This window comes from Leiobunum rupestre, chromosome 1 (assembly GCF_980474605.1).
Source record: "Leiobunum rupestre chromosome 1, qqLeiRupe1.1.hap1, whole genome shotgun sequence".
Lineage (NCBI taxonomy): Eukaryota > Metazoa > Arthropoda > Arachnida > Opiliones > Sclerosomatidae > Leiobunum > Leiobunum rupestre.
Genome location: NC_143384.1, coordinates 92308066 through 92333719, shown reverse-complemented (window position 1 = coordinate 92333719; position 25654 = coordinate 92308066). Strand labels below are relative to the sequence as shown.

Genomic DNA, 25654 nt, shown 5'->3' with positions numbered 1-25654 from the left:
GCCTTTTCGTCGGTGTTGTGTTCCTCGATGTCGCCAAGGCTTTTGATTCCGTCGATCCTAAAACTCTTCTAGATACTTTGCAGAGAATGGGTCTCTCTACGCAAACGTTGTTAAGGTTCGAATCCTATCTAACCGGCGAAAACAATTTATAACCGTCGACTATCATTCATCCGATCAAGCGGACCCGTTGCTCGGAATTTCACAGGGAGGTGTATTGGCTCCCTTATTATTCTCGCTCTATAATAATACCATCTCGCGCGAGCTGGAGCAAATGTGGTCCCCTTCTTTGCTGACGACGACGTCGCTTTAACAATCTTGAAGTCCTTTTGTCGCACACACTGGCTATGTTTTGAAGAAGGTGAACCAGCGCCCATGGTGCATTCGCTCGTTGAAACTCGCCTTGGATTTCAAACTATTAAATACAAGTCTTTCGTAAAACCACTGTTGGATTTCGGGAACATTTTCTACCATGCTGCGTCGGAGTGCCATCTCAAATCTCTACAGAAGTTATCCAAAGGCCACCAACACTATTATTGGTGCTATTCGTCGTTCCTCCGCTAATCAAGTGCCGCCATATAATCAATAATCATGCTCATCGTGTCTCTACCATACTTGATTATTTGACTCGCGTGAGCGCTATTTCGTTTTACCTTTACGATCCGCAAACAAGGCCTGCAATTCAGGGGCACTAGTCTATGGAATTATCTTCCGTCACCCTTGTTCCATCCAAAGTGAACTCTATCACAGCTCAAACATGAACTCCTCTCATTTTTAACTCCCTTAAAACTTTAATTATCATAATCTGAAACCATTAACTGTCACGCTCTTCTGTGTATTCTTCAGTTATTGATTTTGTCTTCAAAGTGTACATTTGATCTGTAAATCAAATTTAATATATTTAAGGACCCAGTTGGAAATCAGTCTTTGACTGAACTGGTTATCCCAATAAAGCCTTATTATAATTATTATTATTACCGTTGTATACGCCGAGTTATTTTATTTTATCCCAATTGGCTTAAAAGTTTTACCGCTTTATAATTATAGTAATATTTTAATGGTTCCTTTGTCTCAGTCTGTGGTTCAAGGCTAGTTATTTCAGTCTGTGGTTCAAGGCTAGTTATTTCAGCCTGTTTATTAATTATAATTCGGCTTTTTGTTGTGTCTCAAATTAAGCCAGTACTTAAGGTTTTAAAATAATTTAACTCTGGTTTTCACCTTGTAAATTTCAAAAGCTTAACCCTTTCTTGCGTCAAAATTTATAAAAACTAGTCTTACAAACTGACATTGAAGAACTTTAGCTAGTGCTTACGGTTAAGTTTTAAATTGTCGCGCGTTCATTAAAGTTTGTAATTTTTTGTCTTTAAATTTAACCAAGGAAAATGCCAAATTACGGTGTATCTTTATTTCTAATAGAAATAATACAACATGTGTGACGAGGAAATTTCCGCTCTTTTTTTGGACAATGGTTCTGGTATGTGCAAAGGCGGTTTCGCTGGAGATGACGTTCCCAGAGCTGTATTTCCATCCATCGTTGGACGGCCCAGCCATCAAGTACGTTAACGTAATTAATAAAACCTTTTATAGTTTAGTTTTAAATAAAGCAAGTTTCAACTTTATCAAATCCATGTTTAGCCTAATAAATGTTTTTGGCGTCAACGTTCGCCGTTGCTACGCTTCCGCTAAGCTCAAACGTAGAAACATTATATTTTACGCATGATAGGGATCCTAGCTCTCTCCGTGCTAAAATGGTGGTATCTTCTACGTAATGCTTCACTTGGGGGTGTGAAAGGGTAGGGTGTCAACAGTTTCCCTAAAGATAACCCTTCGTAACTAACGCTATGTTGAGAGAACAGCTGCCATGGATGATGGATAAATATTTATTTGTCTGCCTTTAAGGTTAATAGTGCTCACCTTGTTTTAATTATCGTAATCAAATTCCAATCTTTAGGGCGTCATGGTTGGGATGGGCCAAAAAGACTCTTACGTTGGAGGAGGAGCCCAAAGTAAAAGAGGTATCCTCCCCTTGAAATACCCCATCGAACACGGCATCGTCACAAACTGGGATAACATGGAGAAGATCTGGAATTTCATTTTCTACAACGAATTGAGAGTAGCTCCCGAAGAACACCCCGTCCTCTTGACCGAGGCCCCCTTGAACCCCAAGGCCAACAGAGAAAAGATGTCGCAGATCATGTTCGAAACCTTCAACACCCCAGCCATATACGTTGCCATCCCAGCGGTCCTATCCTTGTACGCTTCTGGTCGTACCAACGGTATCGTCGTAGATTCCGGTGACGGCGTGTCTCACACCGTACCAATCTACGAAGGATACGCCCTCCCTCACGCTATCCAGCGTTTGGATCTTGCTGGACGAGACTTGACTGATTATCTCATGAAGATCCTTACCGAACGTGGATACTCTTTCAAAACCACCGGTTGGTAATTGCATTGTTAAGGATCGACTGATTATCGATATTGTAATCTCTATCGATTTAAAGGCCGACTACATAAACCGAAGATTTATGTAGTCAGCCTTTAACCTGGCCACCGGTTATTAGCTTTGTAAGTCGGAAGTTGCCTGTGTGGTTCATGATTTTAAACGGTATACACTAACCGTACCAGCTCGCGTATGGATTACCGGTTGTTACGATTACTAAGTAGAAACTAACTAATTTTTAAGTCTCTTGATAACCAGATTTAACCAGTTTTCTATATAAATTGGTGATCAAACCAATTGACCGTTTTCTAATCGATTAGTGAAACCCGTTTTTGACAAAGTTGAGGTTATAGATGGTGCTTTAAAAATTCTAGGATATGGCGAACGTGACCTGCTACGCCAGGTTTTATCGGTTAAAAATAGGTATTCATACTATCGGTTATTCGCTCCAACACTTTCTCAACATTTTAGCTGATCTAACAGAATCTGTTTTTATAATCGCAGCTGAGCGGGAAATCGTCGAAGACATCAAAGAGAAGCTCGGCTTTGTAGCCTTGGACTTTAAACAGGAAATGGCCACCGCGGCGTCATCCTCATCGTTGGAGAAATCTTACGAGTTACCCGACGGGCAAGTCATCACTATCGGAAACGAAAGGTTCCGCTGTCCGGAAGCCCTGTTCCAGCCATCTTTCTTGGGTATGGAGTCGTGTGGCATCCATGAAACCACTAACAACTCAATCATGAAATGCGACGTCGATATTCGTAAGAACTTGTACGCTAACACCGTCCTTTCCGGTGGAACCACAATGTTCCCCGGAATTGCCGATAGGATGCAAAAGGAAATAACGGCTGTAGCTCCGAGCACCATGACAATTAAAATCATCGCGCCACCCGAGAGGAAATACTCAGTCTGGATTGGAGGGTCAATCCTAGCGATGTTGTACACTTTCCAAAAGATGTGGATTACCAAGCAAGAGTACGAGGAAACCGGACCCAGCATTATCCATCAAAAATGCTTCTAATTTTTTTTTAACTTTACTTTTTCAAAAATACAAGAATGTTCTTCAGGGTCAACTATATTTGTTATTTTTTAAAAGTTATACTTAAATATTTTTTTTTGGCTTTCTCGTTGTCTGCGCACTACTGTTTACTTGGAAGTAAAATGAATAAAAAATCAACTTTTTTGTTATTTAAATATATTCTTCTCGTTATTGCTCAGGACACTTCGTATAAAACTATTTTTAGGTCTATTTTCTAGCAAGAAAACAAACCTTTTCCGAAGACTTTGCCATTACATCATAATGGTAGGAGCTGTGTAACAGTGTAACATGAATTCACAGGTTTTTCTTCAATCATTCTACTTAAGGCAAACTTATATAATTCAAAAAATGTAATTTAAACACTGCCGTAGTTGTATTATAAAACTAAAATAAATGGAAATAAACTTAATTCATTTATTCCAAAGTGAATTTCTTTTTCGAGGTTTTGTGTATAAATAAAACTGAAGTTCCTTAAAATGTAATGATTTACAGTGATCATGTCCGAATTCAAGAGGGGGAGTGAGAAAACGTCACCAATGAAATTCCGGGTTGATTTTAGGTTTTTTAGAGGAAAGGAGCTTACTATTAGATCGTGTGAGTCTTCTCTACATACAGGACTGTCCCTTTACCCTTAAAAACCTGAATCCAGATTTCTAAAAATCAGGGTGTTCAATTTCGGTTGCTAATAGGAAACCTTTCCTTAAATACAGAATAAAAACACACAAAGTAAAGTAGGGGAAAATTTGTATAAGTTTGGAATTTGAATCAGAAAAGTTTGGCAATTCTGGCAGGGTTATTCTCACAAAAGCTCGAAGTAAAAATAATAATCAACTAGGCTAATACCATAGGTACCACCGTAGGCCGAAGTCATCTAGCGACTTTTAATGCCTTAAACAGGTGGCTGGGTTGGAATGCGTAGGAGGGTGGTGGCAAGCCGTTCATGCCACCCTAGCCAACAGCTCCATACACTTACTATTACCGTTAACCTCTACAAGTTTTTATGAAGCTAGTAACGTTAATAAATAAGTCGTTATGGGTGTTAAAAGACAATTTTTTTAAAAATTGATATTTTCTTTAAATTGAAGGAAAAACCTCCAATGCATTTCTCATTCCGAACATTTCAAACGCGGTATATATTTGGATTTATTTGTTATGGGAAGTGATAAATTTTATATCACATTCCCTTTAAAGATCATATAAAACAGGAGGTTTAACTTTAGCTTCCAGTTGACGATTAAACCATCTCTACATTTGCAATCTATCAACAGTTACATTGTTAGTGTGTGTTACTATTAATATAACGAATGCCTGTTATGTTGTTTGAATATGCCACCTTACCATTGTTTTAGTTTTTGTTTCTATTTATGTACGTCTACAGTGACGCCATTAAAAATTTGGTTCGTCCATTTTTGTTCTAAATCGAGCCTCGTTATTTCTGCTTATAAATAATTCTAATAGGTTATGGGTCCAGACAAGCAGTAATTTCACCGCGCATCGCGTTAACTGAAGAAATAGTGTAAGAAGAAAAGTATTTCGAAGGAAAGAAGACGTAACTTTCCAAAGTCTACGCTATTTGCCAAAAGGTTAGAAGACCCAAGGCTTAAGAGAACTAAAATGACGACCTCGGTAGAAGAATACAAAATACCAAAGCTAAGTGACGATAACTATCATGCGTGGTCTGTACGCGCAAAGGCAGGACTAATCCAAAAGTAGAGGTCGGTAACGGTTAATCATTATCCATGATTAAATTGATTTTTTTGGGAAAAAAAAGTAAACAAAGAAATTTACCGGTTAATATTTCGGAAAATGATTAAAAAACATGTATTATTCGTAAATTTTGAGCTTTTTATCGAACAAAACATCGTTTTTCCGATTAATTTTACAAATTTATCGAAAAAATTAATCGGATAATACAGAAATATAAATTACTTGATCAAAACATTTTACGAATAATTTTGAGAGCTTTATCTATTGAATAAAAGTTAACCATCCCCGACCTCTATCCAAAAGGGCACTTGGGAAGCGATAGACCCGGGATATGGACCTGTAATGGGAGCCGCGGAAAGAAAAACAAACGATAAAGCGTTGGGTTTCCTATTTCTGATAGTAGAAGACCATTATTTAGACGATATAAGTGATGCGAGCAGAGCTTCTACAGCCTGGGAAACGCTAGAAGGATTAAATACCAAACACGGTTTATTGCATATTCTCCACATTATGCGAGAATTTCTCAATGTTCGATTAAACGGAATCAATGAAAGAATATCTTGGACGTCTTATGGATCTACATAGAAAACTGAAAGCTTGTGGATACGGTTTTACCGACAAAGAAATAGCGATCATTATGTTACTTGGATTACCCGAAACATACGAAGCACTCATTCAGAGCTTGGAACATGATCCTGACACAATAACTACGAAGATCGTAAAAGCGAAACTACTCGTCGAGGAGAAGAGAAAGATTCATCAATTGAACCTTAAAGAAGACGAAGCGAAAGAAATTCAACAGGCACTATATACGAAAAACAAGAAGTTCACACCCAATGGAAGAACGGCGCCACAAGACCAAAGTGGAAGGAGATGAAATAATTCGTCAAGTAACCAAAGTACTAATCGGACTGAAAAGAATTTTATGTTATTCTTGCGGGAAGTTGGGTCACATTGCCAGAGACTGCGAAGAAGTGAAAGCTCAAAGGAAGAAAGCAGAGTTAGAAAAAGCAGCTGAAACTCCAAGAGCGAAAGTTTCTGTAGAAGCGGAACAAGTCAATATTCGGAAGGCACTGTGTGCGAAAGCGAGCAAGAACATCGGATACTCTACTTGGATTCTAGACAGTGGAGCGACTGACCAAATGACTCCGTACGTAGATAAATTAGTAGAAGTTAAAGTTGTATCGTCCTACGTAGAAATGGCAAACAACGAAAAACTTAAAGTTGTGGGATAAGGTAAACTTGAAATGAAGCTTAAAGACGAAAATGGGGGAGCATACATCACTCTGCATAGAGTTTTACTCGTCCCAAAATTGGATTGTAACCTTCTTTCAGTTGCTAGAATACTTGAGAAGAAAATGACTGTAAAGTTCGAGGGTACAGAGGCGAAGATATGACAACGAAGGAATTCAATTTCTTATCGCAAAGCTAAATAGATCGCTATTCACATTTCAAGAAGAGAAAGAACAAACGGAAGAACTTAACCTAATGCCGGCAGTTAATAAAGTGAAGCAAGACGAAGTATATATATGGCATCGACGACTCAGTCACCTCCATTTGAAAGCAGTTGAAAATTTAAAAAATGCTAAGGAAATAGTTGTTGATCCAAAGGACAAGATTATCCAGGCGAATTGTGCAGTGTTTGTATACGTGGTAAAATGAAGCGCAAACCATTTAAATCAAGCGAAACGCGAAGACCAGAAAAGTTTCTTGAACTTGTACATTCGGACGTAGTTGGACCTATAAATCCTGTATCGAAAGGTGGATCCAAATACATTATCACGTTTATAGACGACTTTTCACGATTTACCAAAGTATATACAATGAAGCGGAAAAGCGACGCGTTAAACAGATTTCAAAAATACAAAGAAGAGTTGGAACGCCTACACGATGAGAAAATTAAGATTCTGCGAACGGACAACGGAGGAGAATATTGCAGCAACCAATTTGAAATATATCTGAAAAATCTTGGAATAATGAGACAACTAACGGTCCCGAGAACTCCACAACAAAACGGCGTTGCAGAGCGGATGAACCAGACATTAATGGATATGACTCGATGTCTCCTACTCGAACCTGAACTTCTGAATTATCTTTGGGCTGACATAATTACAACGGCAGCGTACATTAGAAACAAATGCCCGTCTCAAAGTCTAAAAGGAGATATACCAGGAGAATTGTCATAGGCGTGCGCAGGCATTTAAAGCAGGTCGGGCCAACCTATTTTTTACGCCCTTTTAAGCTCTTGCGCCCTCTATCCTTTTTTGTGAAACTTATTAAATACCACGGCGCTCTTGTGTAGTTCCTTTATTTCTCAATAGATGTGGCTAGATTTTTTTAAGAGTATAGTAGAGTAGTAGTAGTACGAAACAATAATACTTTTTTTATTTTAAACTAGACTAAAAACCAATATAGTTTACTAAATTACATAGCCGCGTGTTGCTTTAACAAAAATGTGTTCTACTTTGTAAAATTTGTTTTTCATAATCCCATAATATAAGATTTTTACTATATTAAAAAAAAATCCATCAAAATTTTTTTTTATCCTTTTTAATCCAGGTATCTAGTTTTCGTGTTTGATCTATTATTAGCTTTCTACCTGTAGCCTTTTTAAACATTCCTTTTTAAAATCGTTGCCCGATTTACGTTTTCGATTTAACATATTTCTACGCGCTGGTTCGCCAAGTAATGCGGTGAGGGTTCGGCCATTGGACTACAGTCAGGGACGTCATTTCTGGATTTTTCAGGAGAGGCCAGAACTTGATTTAATTACAACTTAAAAGAAATTACGTCTTTTATTTTCTTAATAAAAACTCGGAAAACTCCTCGACAGCATTACACTACACCGACTACAGTCTGTAGCCCTAGGTACTACTGAAAATGCCGCAGTTTTTTTACCTCTCCGAGATACAAGGGCTGAGTGGGTCTGAGAAGACCGCGAGCCCGGCGAAGATTTTTGAGGCGTGAGTGGGACCTGGGGGATCAATGCGGTCCGCCCGTCCACCGGATTAATCAGGGCGATATATGTGTAACGGCCACGCCAACGGGGGGATACGTGGGGACACCCGTGGCGGATGTATTCCGACCACCCGTTTGGGGATTGGTGGTCGTCCTCACACGGCCATCCACAAACTCTGCCTCCCAGACGCTTGGGATTACAGGAGTACGCCACTACTCCCGGCATGCCGCAGTTTTGGTTACAGTTTCCTCATACAGCTCAGTCCTACTAAAAACGCAACAATCCGTCAAAAACTTCCCAGTTTAAAATCTAAAAAACGAAATCAACGGCCGGCCCGTCGCTTGTTTAGTCAATAAGCTTTAATATTTTAGTCATCGCGAATTCTACTGCATGCCGCCTGCGTCGTTTTATCTCTAGTTCCCGTAGGCATATATGCTATTTGGTTTTACGTGGGACGATTCGACGAAATTAAGGCCTAAATCATTTTAAGAGTAAAAAAATAATTACAACTTACAAGAAGTTACGTCTTTTATTTTCGAAGAAACCGGAAAATCCTCAACAGCGCGACACTACACCGACTACACCAAGCAACTCTGCGATACTACACCGACTACTGAAAATACCATTGAGTTGGGAATATTAATTTAGAGGTCTAATCAAAACGTCTGTTTTTAAAAAATAAGAATGCTGCCGTCTGCTCCCAAATGACGAGAACATTTTATCACTCTACCCGTGGCGCCGTCTATCTCTCAATGGTTCGTTCAAATCAGACGCGTGTTCCGGCAAAAATATATATTTATTTTCAATAATGGATGGCGCCACGGGTCATATGATAACGTTTTCTCGTCATTTTAGAGCAGACGTCACATTCGTATTTTTCAAAAACTTGTTTCGCGGGGAGCAGATTAGATTGTATCTCTAGATTAATATTCCCAACTTTATAGAAAATACTGAGGTTTTCGTTTTAGTGTCCTCTTACAGCTCAACCCTACTAAAAACGCAACAACACGTCAAAAACTTCCCAGTTTAAAAGGTAAAAAAAAACGATGCTTAGACCGTCGCGTGTTTAGTCACTGAAGCTGCATAGTGTAAATGGATATCGCCGAACTACTAAAGAATTAAATAAATAATAACGTTCAAGCGAAAACGATATATTCATGAAATTAAACAAGACCTTTCTGATGAAGTTATATGAAATCTTTTCGTGACCTTTTTGGCTTAGAAAAATGCCGGTGGGCAATGCCGCCCTGCCTCATTCTAATGACGACCCTAACTACAGTCCATGCTTAATATGCCGTTGTTATGTATTTCACTGTAGCAAATATAGTTACGACGTTGTACTAACGAATACTAATTGTTATTTAGGGCTCGTGTGAACTACAATTAGTAAACTAGCATTGAAACGGTAAAACCGTTTTTAGCAGCTAGTTTAAAATATACTATCGAATCGCTTTCGCAGTCGTGTGACCGTGGCTAAAAAAACGTATACTAGCTCCAAACGACTAATTTTACGACAGTGTCCGTCAGTCGCCATTTGCACAAACAGTTCATTAAAATATAAAATACGTGTCGGAAAACGACTGGGAGAGAGTCTAGAATATCACCAAATAACAATGATTTTTTTAAGCATGTTACCGATAACTATACTTTTTTACTTGTATTTTACATTCTTATCTTTTTGTCGATTTTCTCTTGTTCTAGTTTAGAATCTTATTTTGGTGTATTTGAGGAAATTTTGGGCACCTACAATGTTAAGGCTTGCGCCATTTTTCCCCCAGATTTTTTGCGCCCTTTCAGTTTTCATATCGGGCCATGGCTATGATTGTGGACGGGTACGAAAGTAAATTTAAGTAATTTGAAGGTTCTTGGATGTCATGCCTGGGCCAGAGTGCACGAATCACATAGAAGCAAGCTAGACGCAAAAGCAACCGAATGCGTTTTTGTTGGATATTCGCAAGAAGCAAAGGGTTATAAACTTTGGAATGTAGAGAAGGACATTTTCTTTGTATGTCGAGACCAGAGGTGGGCAAAAATTGTGAGCAGCTGTCCAACATGAACGCTCATAATTTTTTACCTTGATTTTTCCAGTGAGCGAGTGTTCACGACAGGCGATCTTATTTTATCTATCTTCAACTGAGCAAGCTCAGTGCGAACGCAGAATAGTGTTTTTCACTGGCTGATAAATCACGGCGCGGTGAGCGAGATCGGCCGATCAACGGGCTAAAATTTTCGCTTTTGAGCGATAATCCCTCTAGCGGCGCGGCAGTTTTTCAGTTGAAAGCGAATAGCGGGGCGTCGAAAAATATCTTCCCGATTGACGGAGTTGGATGTTCAATTTTGAAAACTAGTAGAGGGCGAATGTGGATCACGCTGAGCAATGGCGTAGTTTTTCCTCGAATATCGATTGAAAATTTGTGGTTTTCTCATCGATTTGTCTATTATTTTTTTAATAAGTGGCCGTTCGAATAATTGTTTACACAACGATTTGTCTATTCTAAAATTGGAAATATCTAGGCGGTAATACAAACATTACTGTTATACTTTTAATATTCCACACTTTATAATTATTAAGCCTAGTTCACACTGTACAATTAATTGGGCCACTTAATTGTATCCAACTATTTGTAAGCCAGATATTTGTATAGTGTGAACGGAAAAAGTGGGAACAATTGTTGCAATTGTCCTGTTCATTGTATACAATTTGCTTCCTTACAATTAGTTTGATACAATTAAGTGGGCCAATTAATTGTATAGTGCGAACTTGGCTTAGAATACAGTGGCATTATTGGTTCTTTTTGTGATTGTTGTCGCCCCCCCCCCCCAATTAGTCCCGGAAACGTTACAATGGTTAACTTGTTCTTTATCATTGTTCGGAATGAATCGGAACCAAGCTTTAACAATGCAAAATATACGATGTACACAAAAAATAAATTAGTCCATGGGCCACGGACATAATTTTTAAAGTGCGTAACAACACACTAACTGCCTAACAAAATACAAAATGTTTGAAGATTTTTAATACATTTGCGCAGGTCGCCTGCAAAGATGGAATTAAACTTATCCATATAAAATGTAATAATTAAGATTAAATGATATATAACAATAACAAATATATATAAGTTTAAACAAATATATTTTATTATAAATAATTTATATTTATATTTATTATTAATATTAAATAAGTTAATTAATAATAGTCAGCCTGACCAATATCCATGTCATCACTTCAAGAATAAATCATCGTACGTTATGGGTTGGGCAACGGCTATCGCGAGCGCGACCTAAATAAAGGGTGGGTGGATATTGTAGACACCAGGCCTGTAGCCAATACGGGCGTGAGATGTTTTACGCGTGACCTAGCTATTCCACTTGTCCAATGTTGTGTATCCCTCAACCCCTGGTAGACTCATACCCCCTCATCACATGTTAAATTTAACGTAAGCCTTATTAAAATTAATGCGATTAACGTCGATTGGAAACGATTAATAATGATATCGCAATATATATATGCAAATTAAATTCAAAATTTATTGTCATTTGGTAAATTTGGTTTTGGCGAAATTTAACGTAAACGTATATCAAACCTTTACACGGACGGACTCGCGTGGCACTGTTTACATTTTTTGGTCGGTGCAGGGAGCCTTATTAATCACTCCCACAATGCTCTAGAAAGCTTGTTTTATTATTTGAGGAAATATAGTCGAAATTGTTTAGGACTAATGATATAGATTCGGGAACCAAGTTCATATCAATTCTTTATTCAACGAAAAGAAAAAAATCAGACAATTGAAGAAATAGCATTTTGGGTGGGTGTCTGTCTAGCGAACGCGTTCGCATATTCGGTGCAAAGCGTAATCACTGCGTATGCAGTTTCCCGAATTCACCGTGTTCGCAGTGGCTTGGAATGAGGGAAAAGGTTTTTACAAAAACCTCTCTTCGTCATTGGTTGTCGTATAATAGTTCCTTCGGCTGCGTATTGCAATTTTCCGTGTGTGGGAAGGACCGAGCGCTAAAGGTTACGTTAAACTTTTTATCATTCAGATGGCAGGGTTTCCACCAAATGTTCACGGTGTACGACTTTTTGTTTATTGGCGCCGGCCGGAATCGAACCCTGGTCTGCTGCGTGCAAGAGATTTACTCTAACCACTAAGCCACCGACGCTTAATAAGCTATGGTGTTTTTTTTCTAAAACAGCTTTGGCGAAAGTGTTTTAAGCAGTTTTAAAGTTATTAACGTCAATTTTTCCTGATCAATTTTTTTTATATGTAAAAATTTTCAAATGTGGATATTTATAAGTTGTAGTTAAATACAATCGTCGGGTATTTGGGTGGGAAGATTATAAACACCTTACGTAGATGTTTATATTGTTTTTAAAGTCTTTTTTTTTACATATGAAAATTTAAAGGTCAAATCTTGTTTTAGCGCAGTCAGCAGAGATAAGATGATTAAAGGGTAGAACCTGTTAGTTTTTTGTAATTTATTTCGTTTTTTTCAGTCGTATATTTTTATCTATTGTGTTTTTAGCGTTATTATTCATTTATGAAGAAAATATCGAGTTGTATACATCGTGCTCTTACACTTATGTTGGTCTGGTTTTTAACTGGGTCATCATTACTTCGTAATTAATTTTAAACGTTTTCTCGACTGATTAAGATGTTTAATGCAGTTTATCAATTGGGTTCGTTTGTTTTTATTTATAAAGAGCCCTAACTATACCGTCTACGGTCATTTATTGATATACGGGCTGTCGTTAAGTCAAGTGGTTGCTATGCTTTGTGAGTGGTACGTTTTTCGCTTCTTGTTTATACATTTTTTATTGGTGTTGATATTTGGACATCTACGATTCCTAATGCAGTCATTGATTTCCTGGGTGTGCGAGTCAATATATGATATTGGAAATTAAATGGTATTGGTCCTTTTCATTCGGTATGTGTCACAACGTCAACTGAAAGTCTACGAGTCGTCCATTACCAGATGTCGAATATAGCTATTCTACGGTATCTTCATCAAGGGCAAGTGTTGAAATTAATTAAAGGTTAACTTTGTTGGATAAAATAACAAAATCTAGGATGTTTTATTAATTATGAAAAGGGTTTGTAATAGAGTTTATACAACTATTTAAATTTAAATCCCAGAAGTAAACACAGTCGCTCTAATAATATAATTTAAAACATACGAAATATATTTAAGTAATGACTTTTACATATTATCAAAAAACAGAAAAATCATTTTAGATTAGTTTTATTTTTGCGAATTAAGAAATTTACTTTTAAGATATTAAGTTTAAATTTAAGTGCTCTAGATTTTCACTTAAAATTTGCCTCGATACTCTCAACGTCCCCAGTAAGAGTACCGTGGACGGGACCCGAAGACTGAATATGGTAATTATTATTGTGAATCGTAAATTGGCTAGCTTCTCCAGCCCCGCGTAATTTATCCCACAATCCTTTGGTGCCCTCCTGCAAGCCGGCAGCGCCCCTAAATTTAATCTTCTTTTTAACTACTACCGTCGCTTCGACGTTACCAGATGACTGGCTGAAGTTCTGATTCTCTTCGTACTCGATGCCCAACTTTTCAAAATCTCTCTCAAGACACTCACTTTTCTCCCGCACAGCTCGATTCTCCCGTTCCAGTTCGAAGACGCGCGATTCCAGTTTCTTGATGCGGCGCTCACCTTCCTTTAGCAGCTCGTCGCGCTGGGTTTCTAAGTCGCGCCGGCTCTTCTCCAGTTCCTCGTCCAATTTGTTTTCATGTTTCATTTTCATCTCTTCAATTCGAGCATTGAGCAGCGTCTTGGCTCCCTCCAGGCGGCCCACTTCTTGAGCAAACTCTTCTCGCTCTTTCTGGCGCTCTTTGGTCAGGTTGAGAGCGTATTTCTGCATCCCGGCGATTCTTTCTCGAAGTTGTTTCGCTTCTTTTTCCTTTTGTTCTAATTTCTTCGAGTATTTCCTCTTCAACTGCAACAGATTGAGGTTCTTCTGCTCAACGCTCTTGCTCATTGTCTGGGGTACTTTCGAGATAAAGTCGAACGTGTTCGTGAACTTATTTATAAATTTCTTGATGTTCCTTTTGTGGGTTTCAACCAAATATGCAAATTGATCATCACTTCTAGTGTGAAAATTAAATCTTACGGTTTCTCCGGCCGATGGGCTTCTCGAGATTTCTGCTATTTCGTCTTTGATATCAACTGTGACATCATTAAGAGGCTCTTTATCTTTCTTATTCGCTGCTAGTCTTGATCCCTTAATCAAATGAGCTGGCCTTTTTTCGGACATGTCAGGATATTTAACGTTTCCCCTTGATCCCATTGCAGCTTTGACCACTGGTTCTTCGTCCTTCTGAGCCGTGGCGAATATCGGTATGTTTCCCTCTCTCTCTTTTGCAACCGTAACAGCGTCTTCACTCAAAGGTTCTTGGATGAACTTGGAAGGACTGCTATTGAATTGATCAGTGCTGTTGACAACATGGCAGATATCGAATGAAACCTTCGGAATATCTGAATTGTTTGCTTTTTTACCGTCCTTTATTTGGGTTGATATCCACCTCTGGGATAAAATAAGTGCTTTAATTTCAAATAGACCGCACATTTCGGCTTTATCTGAAGGAGATAAACCAGCCTTGTTCCGTGCCTTAACATCGGCTCCTTGACGAAGTAACATCTCTATCAATTGTTTCCGGCCGCTTTCGATGGCCACGTGCAGAGGCGATTCTTTGCCCCAATTAAAAGCATTGATATGAGCTCCGTTCTCTATTAAGAGAAGGGCAATGTCCTCAAATCCTTTCTCACACGCAATATGAAGTGGCGAGTGGTTGAATACATCAGTCAAATGAAGGTCGGCTCCATTTTCAATTAAAACCTTAACTACGTCTAAATGTCCCTGTTTTGATGCTTCCCACAGAGGAGTACTGCCGCCATTCGATACGATATTTATGTCTGCTCCGTTGTCAATAAGGAGTTTAACCAACTTAGACAACCCTCGATGCGAGGCGAACCATACCTGGGTGACTTCAATTTCACCAATTTTCACGGTTTCATATATTTCCGCTCCGTGTTCAATTAAAAGTTTAACAACTTCCAAATGCCCATTACGCAAGGAGATCGATAACGGCGTGGCTTCAATGACACCAATTTTTCCGGTTTTATGAATGTCCGCTCCGTGTTCAATTAAAAGTTTAACTACTTCCAAATGCCCTTTACGCGACGCGATCCATAACGGCGTGGCTTCAAAGCCATCTTTTTCCCTTGCTTTATTAACTAGGGCACGGTGTTGAAGTAAGAGTTTCGCGATATCTGATAAGTTATACCAAGATGCCACGCACAAGGGAGTGTATCCTTTCCAATCGATAAAAAATAGATCAAAGGGGAAAATGCAGTTGACGTCGAATCCTTCTTGGATGAGTGAGAGAACTGGTTTTTTATTGCCATTCCTCACTGCCTCGAAAAATTCCTTTATTTTTTCATCCATTATTTCAATATTTTATATTCCACTTGCTTTTTTCTGAAAAAAATAAAAACGTAAAGGTTTTAAGGCGAACGCAGAAACTTAGGAACCTTTTAAGAATCGCACTTTATTCTAAAAAATTTATCAACTCAGGGCTTACCAATTTAAAAGTCGGGTCATTTAGAAGATAATAATTTTTTTACTTTGTTGCTTTACCTTATTATTAAACCTTATCTCTCAAAATATAATTATGAAGTCTAAACTTAGGCCCTAGTTAGAATTGATTTAAAATCCCATACAATTTTACCCAACCATTAGAGTTATTTATTTTTCTGAGAAAATGAATAATTGATTTTTCATTTCCTTTTTTGGTTTAGTCTTTTAGTGTATTTTTTAATATTTGAAGTGAACTTAAGTCAATAGACTACTTCCTATAAAATAAGTTGTTTGATTTGAAACAAAAAGTTTAGTTTTCAATTGGCAAAGCTCAAGGCTTACAAACACCTCTTGCCAAGTCGTTCATTTAACTCAAGGCCGATCAAACTGGCTCGGAATAATATTTTTATGTTAATTTAATAAAATTTATTCCTTGTTCCATTATTTTTTGTAAAAGGTCCAACGCGTTGAAATTATACATGATGTATTGTTCATCTTTACCTTCTAACGTTTAACTAGTCTAACAAAAATAAAATATTCATTCTGGCTTCTGCAAAACAAATATATTCATAAATTCTCAGAAATGTTAAAATGTTCTTGGTCTCACCCATCAAAAGTGATTCAAATTGGTAAAAATTTATATTTAACAACTAATAAAAGTAAGTTACCGGTCGCAGGGTCAACGGTGTCCCAACCCTATGCTGGATTATTCATCAATTTTAATCCTAATGCCATATTTGAAGTCACCAAAGATCTTTATAACTCCGTAGACAAAAATATAAACACTACTGGTACGATTTTAGGTTCTTTAAAGTATTTGATACGGTGGCACATTCAATATTAATAAAAGAACTTGGAAAGGAAAATTTAAATTTAACACTAAAAAAATTAAAACTGTATTTGTTGATCTTAAAAAAGACTGCCACAGTCCCAAATACATCCTTAAGTCTGACGTAATTCATACATACTTTTATACAAATTTAGATTTACATTCGGTTGCACGATAGATATCAATTTAAGTTTTAAATAAGTTTGTTTAAACAAACTTCGCTAAGACGTTTTTAAATCTGCCACATTCCCAAATACATCCATAATTAAGTTTTTATTAAGTCTTAGATTTAAAATTCAATTATTTGTGAATACCTTTACCAAAAGCGAAGTTGCAATTTTTAGTATAAAAACAGACTCCTTTTAAGCTGCCAAATATATCCCGGCTTCAGAGTTAACACATTCATATTTGGAGTGAAAATCGAGACTTATTTGAGATTGCTATATTTTGGTTTGTTTAAGTTTCAAACCAGTTAGCAAAATTAAAACTTGGTTTAAGGGGTTTTCCCCGGGTTCTTAGGTTTCCCCTTTCATAAAACCTGGTCGAGGTTAACGGTAATAGTTAGTGTTGGGAGCTGTTGGCTCGCGTGGCATGAAGGGCTTGCCACCACCCTCCTACGCATTGTAACCCGGCCACCGGAATTAATGGCTTTGAAGGTCGCTTGATGACTTATTGTAAGTCGCTAGATGACTTAAACTTAAGGTGGTGCTAAGGGTATTAGCCTAGCTGATTATTATTATTATTATTCCTTTTTGAAACTGCCACATACAACCTAATTTAAGATTTATTTCAGCTCTGGGATAGTCTTATTTAAGACTCCTAATAACGGTTAATTTCAGTTTAATTGAAGTCTGATATTTCCCCTCTAAATTTAGTCTGGTTTAAGATGAAAAGAAGGCATGTTTAAGATTACATTTAAGCGTATATTACTAGGGTTATTTTAAACTTATTACTAGCTGCAAATATAATATTAATTTTATTCTCAATTCTGTGCAAAACAATGCATATTTTAGTCTCGACTTAAACTGCAAAAATAATGCATATGTTAGTCTCAATTTAAACTGCAAAACTAATACATATGGTGGTCTCAAATTAAACTGAAAAACAATGCATTTGAAAGAATCAATTTAAACTGCTTATATAATTCACATTGTAAGATCAAATTTAACTGCAAACTAATGCATATTTTAGTCTCAATTAACACTTCAAAAACGACAGCAAATCTGGCCTTCATTTAAACAATAATTTAATTTATTATGTTTCAAGATAGCTTCAAATCCATAAATGTAGATGTTGACGGCTTGTAAGCACATTTACTTCCTACTAAATTCGATATTCATTTAGAATATATTTTACAGTGGACATTGAGCCCATAAAACCACACTCTTCAAGCCGTTGATCTTCTTATTTAGCGATAAACCTAAAGGAAACAATACTAATATTTTGGTTTCCAATTCCTTAGTATAAAATAAAAAACTATTGGATTTTATACCAAATTGTGTATGGGGCGCCGTTTATACGAATGAACATTCAAATAATAATTTCTTGAAATTAATCGGTTTTCTAGGAACGAACTAAGTTGTGCGATTTAGAGCTAATTTATACCAATAAGAAATTGTTAAGTCCATTATTATTTTTTTTTTAGGTTATAAAGAAAACCGTTTCGGCTTTACAATTTTTGTTTTTAAATATTAAATCATAAATGGTTTGAATTTACCCACAAAACGGTTTACGCAAACGCAATAAATGTATAGGTTCATAGGTGTAAAAAAGGGTATGAACATTAAGTTAAGTCAAAGGTATGCCCAAATGAGGTTGGGACTTGGAAGCCCCCCTTGTCTATGCCACTAGAGCTTAACGAAAATCCTAAGGCACAAAATGAAGAACAATTGCTGTAACCAACAACTTTTGTTGGAAGTGCCAAGAGAAACATTTTGTTAAATTCATTAATTGAGCGTCAAAGTTAGTTTTATAAACAATGTACTGCCAATCTTATATAAAGAATATTTCAAGGTTTAAGTAAGGATATTTTACATTCCATTTTTGTATTTCATTTATGTTATTAAGGCTGTATTTTTAAATCTAATTCAAGACTCTTTCATATCTTATCTTTTGAGATTTATGTTTAAATCTTATTTTACACTTGATGGGAAAGAATAGAAAAACAGTCGTAGTTAATAGCTATTTCAGTTTTATTTGAGTTTTAGATTTATTTTTAAAAACGCTGTAATGCCAATCTTATTTAAAGACTACTTTAAGTTTAAAATAAGGATATTTTACACTATATATTTTTTCTAGGTTCCTAAATTTACTTTTGAAACGAATTCAAGATTTGTTTTGAAGTTCATTCTTAAGATTTATGTATTCCTAAAATCGAGGGGTAAGGCAGTCTCATATAATCTGTACACCGAGTTCGTGCATTTAGCACTGTTAAAGGTACATATTTTCAAGAGTTCGCGAGTTCCATTTAGCACTGTGAAAGGTACGGCAGTGTACACCGAGTTCGCAGTGTCTTACCCCTCGCCTAATATACTCATCTTCCAGTCTTATACAAGTCTTCTTTTAAACTTGATTTAAAACAAACAAAGAGCTAATTAAAGACCTTTTCACACGAGCCAACTTTTGAAATCAAAATGCTGAGTCAGCAAAAATGGATCAGTGATCCATTTTTTTCTCGCGTACATTTTTGGTGGATAAACTCATCGAACTTTTATTCACACGAACCAACTAGTTGACTCAACTCAAGTTCACTCATCTAGTTGTATCAAAAAGTTGGCTAGTGTGAAAAGGCCTTAAGTCTTTTTGAGTGTCAAAATTGGTATTTGAAAATATAACTTGTTGAAATTTTATTTTCAGACTACTTTCTTTCTTAAATCCCAATTGATTCTCATTACAGCCTAAAATAAGTCTCCTGTTTTGGTAAGGGCCCTTACCAAAATCGTGACTGTCACTTTTAAACTTAAAACAGTTTTATTTAAAGCTGCCACAGTTCCAAATACAGCCTCAAATCAGATTTAATTCAAACTTATTCTGAGAAAATGAGTCTTAATTACGGTGCAAAAATCTTGTAAAATCCAGTTTTAAATAAGTATGCAAGAATAAACACATTTAAGACTTAATTTAAGCTGCCTCAGTTCCAAATACATCCTTATTGATTACTTATTTCATACTTGTTTTGTGTCTAAATCAAGTCTTAAAGACAGTTCCAAATTCATCGATCTTTATATTTATTACTTATTTCGTACTTGTTTTGAGTCTAAATCAAGTCTTAAATGTGTTTATTCTTGCATACTTATTAAAAACTTGATTTTACAAGATTTTTGCACCGTAATTAAGACTCATTTTTTCAGAGTAAGTATGAGTTAAATCTGATTTAAGGCTGCATATGGAACTGTAGCAGCTTTAAATAAATCTTTTTAAATTTCAAAGAGACTGTCACGATTTTAGTTAGGGAACTCTGGCGGTAATTGGAAATCTGCCAATATCAGTAAAACTAATATACATCCAGGGTGCCCTGTATGTGAGCAGTCCACTGCAATCTATAGCGAAATTCTTCACCAATTATTGTATGGCGATCGCTATATAGCAGGCAGTTTTTACGCCCGGGCGTCCTTTAAAAAAAATTATATTATAAATATCTAATTTTATAATGACCCTACTCAAATACTGAATCAAAAATGACTACTTTGTTCAGCGGCCATGCTGAATTGCAAGTTTCAAAATCTCCAGGCTTCAAGGATGGTGCTACATGCTAGGCTATTTTTGACCGAGTTCAGTATTTTTACACACTCATACTTAGAATTAATTTTACTTGAAATGAAATATCCTATTTGAAGAATTTCAAGTATATTATTTAGTAAATAGACTTAAAAAATTTAAACTGTTATTTTATAATAAAAATTTTAATTTTATGTGAGGGTTTCAAGTAAGTTTAGCTTAACCAAATATAGCCAGCCAATCCCGTATGACCATTTTGTAACCAAGCTTCAAGATTCAAGTTGCATATCCCTTACCTATTTAATATTCATCTTAAGGGGTCATTATAGCTGAACTCATGATGAGTTCCATTGTTTGGACTTTACTACCATATAATTTTAAAAGTATAATTTAAAAGTATAGTACAGTAGATCATATGAAATATTTGGTGTATTGTTTGGACTAATGTTCATATATTTATATCAATTGTGCGGCACGTGAGCGAAACTCATTTTAGATAACACTACCAAAATAGCAAGATAATAGGATCCAGTCGAAAGTTTACCATGAAATTTACGATTACTTTTAGTTTAACTTCAAATTGTTACCTCTAAGCAACTGTCAATTATGTATCTTTCCAAGTCCCCAGAAATGAATCTCCCCATATGAGACTTAAGTGAAGTCTTGAATGACTCTTATTTTTATCTAAATTTCTAACCCATAGTAAACTCTCAATTAAGTCTCTTTCAAGTCCCAAAAATGAATCTTCAAATATGAGACTAAAGTGAAGTCTTAAATGACTCTTAGTTTTATCTAATATTGAAACCCATAATCAACTCTCAATTAAGTATCTTTGAAGTCCCCAAAAATTAGTCTTCAAATATAAGACTTCAGTGAAGTCTTAAATGACTCTTATTTTTATCTAAAATTATAACCCATAGTAAACTCTCAATTAAGTCTCTTTGAAGTCCTCAGAAATGAATCTCCCCATATGAGACTTAAGTGAAGTCTTAAATGACTCTTATTTTTATCTAATATTGTAACCCATAATCAACTCTCAAATAAGCTTCTTTCAAGTCTCCAGAAATGAGTCTTCCTAACTGAAACTAAAATTGAGACTAAAATAGATTTTATTTAGGACCCACAATTCTGGTCTCAGTTTTTTATGCTTACATAATACTTAAAAATCCTTGATCCTACATTGACACTAATTGGCGACTAAAGTAAGACTCCCATTTTGGTAAGGGATTTTAAATGTTATTTAGGACTTGAGTAAAACGGAATGTTTACTAAAAATCAGGATCATTTAACAATGAAATAAGTGTAATTTGAGCCTCAAATTTTATTCTAAAAAAGGATAACTTACACTGCACATTTTATGTTTTATCTAAGGTATTTAGACCTTTTGTCAGTCGAATTAAAGGCAGTGGCTGCGCCGTGGGTAGGTTAGGCAGGCAGTAGCTTATTTTCATTTAATTAGAGGCCCACAAATCGACTTTAGGGACCCCGTATCTGAAATGTGTAATGACACTTTATTATTATTACATTATCGATCTTGACATTCTCGGTGCTCCTTAGGGGTCGGAGTGTGCAATAACTGGTGGCTTTACCGGGGAGTCGGGGTCCGGCTCTTGTAACCCATAAGCGCGGTGGCGCACTGGGAGATGTTAGCTCCGTTCAAATGATCCTATCTCCACCTCCGACTTCGGTCAGGTTTGGGCTGGATACTGATCTTCGGCTGATGATAACGGAGAGGGTCCAGGCAAACTGGCCGCCTTGGCGGATTGGGTAGCCTGCTATAGGGCGGCGGGCCTCCAAATGCGGGCACGGCGGTGCTGTTTCCCGGCTTTTTGTGGTCCACCGGGATCTCCGGTGCCAGAACTGCCGGGTTACTTGGACTGCTGTGTGCTCGTCGTTCCCCTTTAGGAGCTCTCTCCAAAGGGTTTGGCTCCTTACCTACGTAGGTAGGGTGTCGGCTGGAGTTGCTATAGCATTCATTCTAAATCCCACTGCTGTGTGCGAAGTGGCGAGCTCGACGAACCATTGCTGCACCTACTGCTGGGTTGAACGGCTTGCGTCAAGGGTGCGACCATCAGTAGTAGGGTTCTACTGCCCATGCGGTTTTTGTCACCTATCCGGGCTTGTGGACGCTGGCGTAGGGCATTCTGATGATAGACCTCTGGTGGTGTGGTTTCAATCTTACCGGTACACCGGGCTACAAATTCTGATACATGCTCCTTAGTGGTTGATTGAGGATTGAATTTCTTAATTTGTTGGGGATTATATTCCCTTTAAAACATAAAAGGGTCCCCATAACTGATACAAATTATGAATCTACTAATAAAAACGTCCTGGCGCCGCCAATGATTTAAGTTATTTTAAACTTAATGTATCAGATATACATATTATATTGAATTTACTTAAATTTATTTAAAACTTATTAAGACTTCATTTAAACAGAATTATAACAGGAAAATGAAACAAATAAGAGTTCAGTTAGTGTTATTGCGCCTCAAATTTAGTAAAACTTTGTATTGTTAATGCTTTTTGCGAACTATTTTATATTTCAAATGATAATATTATACCCAGTATTTGTTTTGTTTTTTAGTGGTTAATAAGGCTGCAGTATTAAACCTAATTGAAGAGCCTTTATGTTTTTAATTTTAAGGCTGTATTTAACCTTAAAATTACATTTATTGCAGTCTCAAATAAACCGATATTTCAATTTCATCGAAACGAAATTGACGCTGTCAAAATAAGACATTTTTAGAATTTAATTAAATCTTATTTAAGTGAGACATTTACTCCCAAATTCATTAAATTTATTAGGTTAACATTATTCTTGATTAAGTGATATTTATACGTAACAAATAAATTTGGGTAACGATATTTTTTGCCGACTTATTTATTTGTTAAATAAGACGTCATCCAAATGCATCCTTATTTCATTCTTAAACAAGACTCCTATTTTGGTATCTGTCTCTATTAAATCTTATATTACTATGCACAACTAATCGTATATGAATTCAATCTGTACATTCAACCCCAATGATATTTTAAGTACCATTTGGCTTGTTAAAGTAAAACCACAACGCTGCAAAATTAACAGCGTAAGTTAAATAAACGCACCGTTAAAAATAGCCGTAAACAAGTCAGCCCAGCAGTTATATTAGTTCCACATAAGCCTAATGGGCATCGCTATCGATAAGGTGGGGTGGCGGAGTGGTTAGCACTTCCGCCTCGCAGCAAGAGGAGACTGGTTCAATCCCAGCTTGTGGCACTGGGTGAAACCTCGGAACAACTCCTTCTGCGTTGAGTTTGCAAGTTCTTTCAACTAACTTGCGAGCCATTGACAGCGCCTTCAAACAGGGAAAGAGGTGCAGTCATTTGTATTTAAAGTCGTAATTCTGTTTATTGGTTGTCATTGGACGCTAGGCTAAGAAATTTATTTCCAAAACATAGTGCGGCCGAGAAAAATTGGTTCAATGTAAACGGCAAGTAGAAAATACTAGGGTTGTCAACATAATTCCAAAGTACTGGAATACGATTGCATTTTCAGTCACTTTTTCAATCAGCAATCTTAACCACAAGAAGTAAATAGACTCACCAAAGGATCAAAATGTTCATTTTCCCAACGCCATCTTCCCAGCCGGATGTTGTTCTCGTCAATTTCCGTTCGAGGTACATGATCGTCTCGGACCCATGATGGTCTTATACCCTAATTGACCCAACGAAATCATTAACATCTTTTAAAAGTTCGATCCTTAAAATCATACGTTGTTTGACTCACCTGGTACAAATGTTCTAGACATGTCGGTTTCCGTGGAAGGACTGACTGAAATAAAAAGTCAGCTCTGTTCCATGGGGTTAAGAATAAACTTGCTAGAAATAATAAAATAATTATTGGTCATTCCACGACAAATGGGCACAGCGCGTCTACCCTACCGCCACAGATTGTAATTTAGTTCCCGGACATATTTTCCGCGATTTTAAGAAATATTCCACCAGATAAGAAATGACGGAGATCAGTTTAAAGAAACGCTTCGCTGAAATCACAAATATATTCAAAATCTCGAAAGATATAAAATTCAAAATCTCGAAAGATATCAGTATCGATATGGGTTCTAAAAATGAAGCGTAAGATACCTTCAAAAATCAGTATTCTAAGAAAACAGGCGCACACTAAATTACAAGTGTCAGGGCTTACTCTTCTCATGTTACTTATGGCGCCAATAATTTTATGTCTTGTTAGAACCAAATTCCGCTGTCTTATAAAGCCTCCAGAAGCGGACGCACCATCAAACTAGTCCAGAAATGCACCCTCATCGTTTGGGCTTGAATCTGTTAGCTCGATGAATTCTGATATCGTAGAATTTTTTAACGCACCAATATAACCAGTAATCGATTTCGAGAAGTAAAAGCTTTAGTTAAATTTTGCATCTCGAATTTCCCTCTAACTTAAACAATACTTCTGGGTGTGGCAAACGTTCTCAGTAATCTTAATACGTTCAATGATGTCCGATCTTAAATGAAGGATAATTCATTCGATGAATAATCTTACGCAACTCTTCTCAATTTCAATCCTTTCATTGTGTAGACATTCAGCAATTAACACAGCGACGTGAGATTCGCTCATCTAGCGAGGGCCAAGATGGCGGAGTTCCTTTTGACGAGGCGTCTAATCAAGAACTGATAAAGAAAGTCAGTTTATATCGTTGAGGTTAAGGACACATTTAAAAAAGTAAAAGGAAGAAGTTTCCGATCAATAAACAATTAGGTCGAAAAATAAAATTGGCCTTTAATGAAGTGTATCTCTGGCTTTTGACTACAATTGGGCTTTGTATTGAACCAAGAACGTATATATGTATAAGAACGTTGAACAAAGGGCACCGCTTGGGCCATGATTTAATCGGTTTCAGAATAACTCCGCCCTAAAAATCGCGTGCAGCGCGCGCTTGAACTAGAAACGGTTTTAACCTTTAACGCGTGCCACACGCGGTTTTTTGGGCAGAGTTATTCTGAAACCGATTAAATCATGGCACCAGCGCCGATTTGATAGTTCAACGTTCTTATACATATATACGTTCTTGATTGAACTTAGTTAGTAGGGAAAACAACGAAGGCAGGTTATTTTCCCGTTTTGCTCGGAGGTATTCTGGTAGTTTACCTGTGGCCTTTGTGAAAAAGGGACACTGTATGAGAGTCTGGGGATAGGCTTGGCGCGTGGAATTAGTTTGATGCCTCAATAGTATAAATCGGTTAGGCAGATTTCCGGAAACTCACGTTGGAAAAATGGTGGTTTTGTTCCAAGATGGCCGAGAATCCTAACACAATTGAGTCATGTGATCAAAATTTACCCACACACTTTATGGGTCATAATAACGGCCC

General features: G+C 36.8%; 2 protein-coding genes across 3 annotated transcripts; one reads left to right on the top strand and one right to left on the bottom strand.

Annotated features, from left to right (window-relative positions):
• The first annotated feature begins 1425 nt into the window (after positions 1 to 1425).
• Positions 1426 to 3490, top strand: LOC149968937 (actin-5C-like). The gene is made up of 3 exons (XM_090173985.1): positions 1426 to 1551; positions 1949 to 2435; positions 2942 to 3490. The coding sequence occupies exons 1-3, from the start codon at positions 1426 to 1428 to the stop codon at positions 3457 to 3459; spliced, it is 1131 nt and encodes a 376-aa protein (XP_090030111.1). The 3' UTR covers positions 3460 to 3490.
• An 8390-nt stretch (positions 3491 to 11880) lies between these two features.
• On the bottom strand, positions 11881 to 24759 carry LOC149968936 (uncharacterized). 2 transcript variants are annotated; one of them, XM_090155028.1, is made up of 4 exons: positions 24212 to 24759; positions 24057 to 24148; positions 23874 to 23984; positions 11881 to 15642 (listed from the first exon to the last, which is right to left on the bottom strand). In XM_090155028.1, the coding sequence occupies exon 4, from the start codon at positions 15607 to 15609 to the stop codon at positions 13450 to 13452; it is 2160 nt and encodes a 719-aa protein (XP_090011154.1). In that variant the 5' UTR covers positions 15610 to 15642; positions 23874 to 23984; positions 24057 to 24148; positions 24212 to 24759; the 3' UTR covers positions 11881 to 13449. The 2 variants fall into 2 exon arrangements, with proteins under 2 accessions (XP_090011154.1, XP_090011155.1); XM_090155029.1 differs by having other exon boundaries at positions 24057 to 24390; positions 24474 to 24759.
• Positions 24760 to 25654: the final 895 nt, after the last annotated feature.

Coding starts and splice junctions, on each gene's coding strand:
- LOC149968937 (XM_090173985.1), top strand. CDS start 1,426: ATGTGTGACGAGGAAATTTCCGCTCTTTTTTTGGACAATGGTTCTGGT. Junction 1,552..1,948: donor TTGGACGGCCCAGCCATCAA/GTACGTTAACGT, acceptor TCCAATCTTTAG/GGCGTCATGGTTGGGATGGG. Junction 2,436..2,941: donor ATACTCTTTCAAAACCACCG/GTTGGTAATTGC, acceptor TTATAATCGCAG/CTGAGCGGGAAATCGTCGAA.
- LOC149968936 (XM_090155028.1), bottom strand. CDS start 15,609: ATGGATGAAAAAATAAAGGAATTTTTCGAGGCAGTGAGGAATGGCAAT.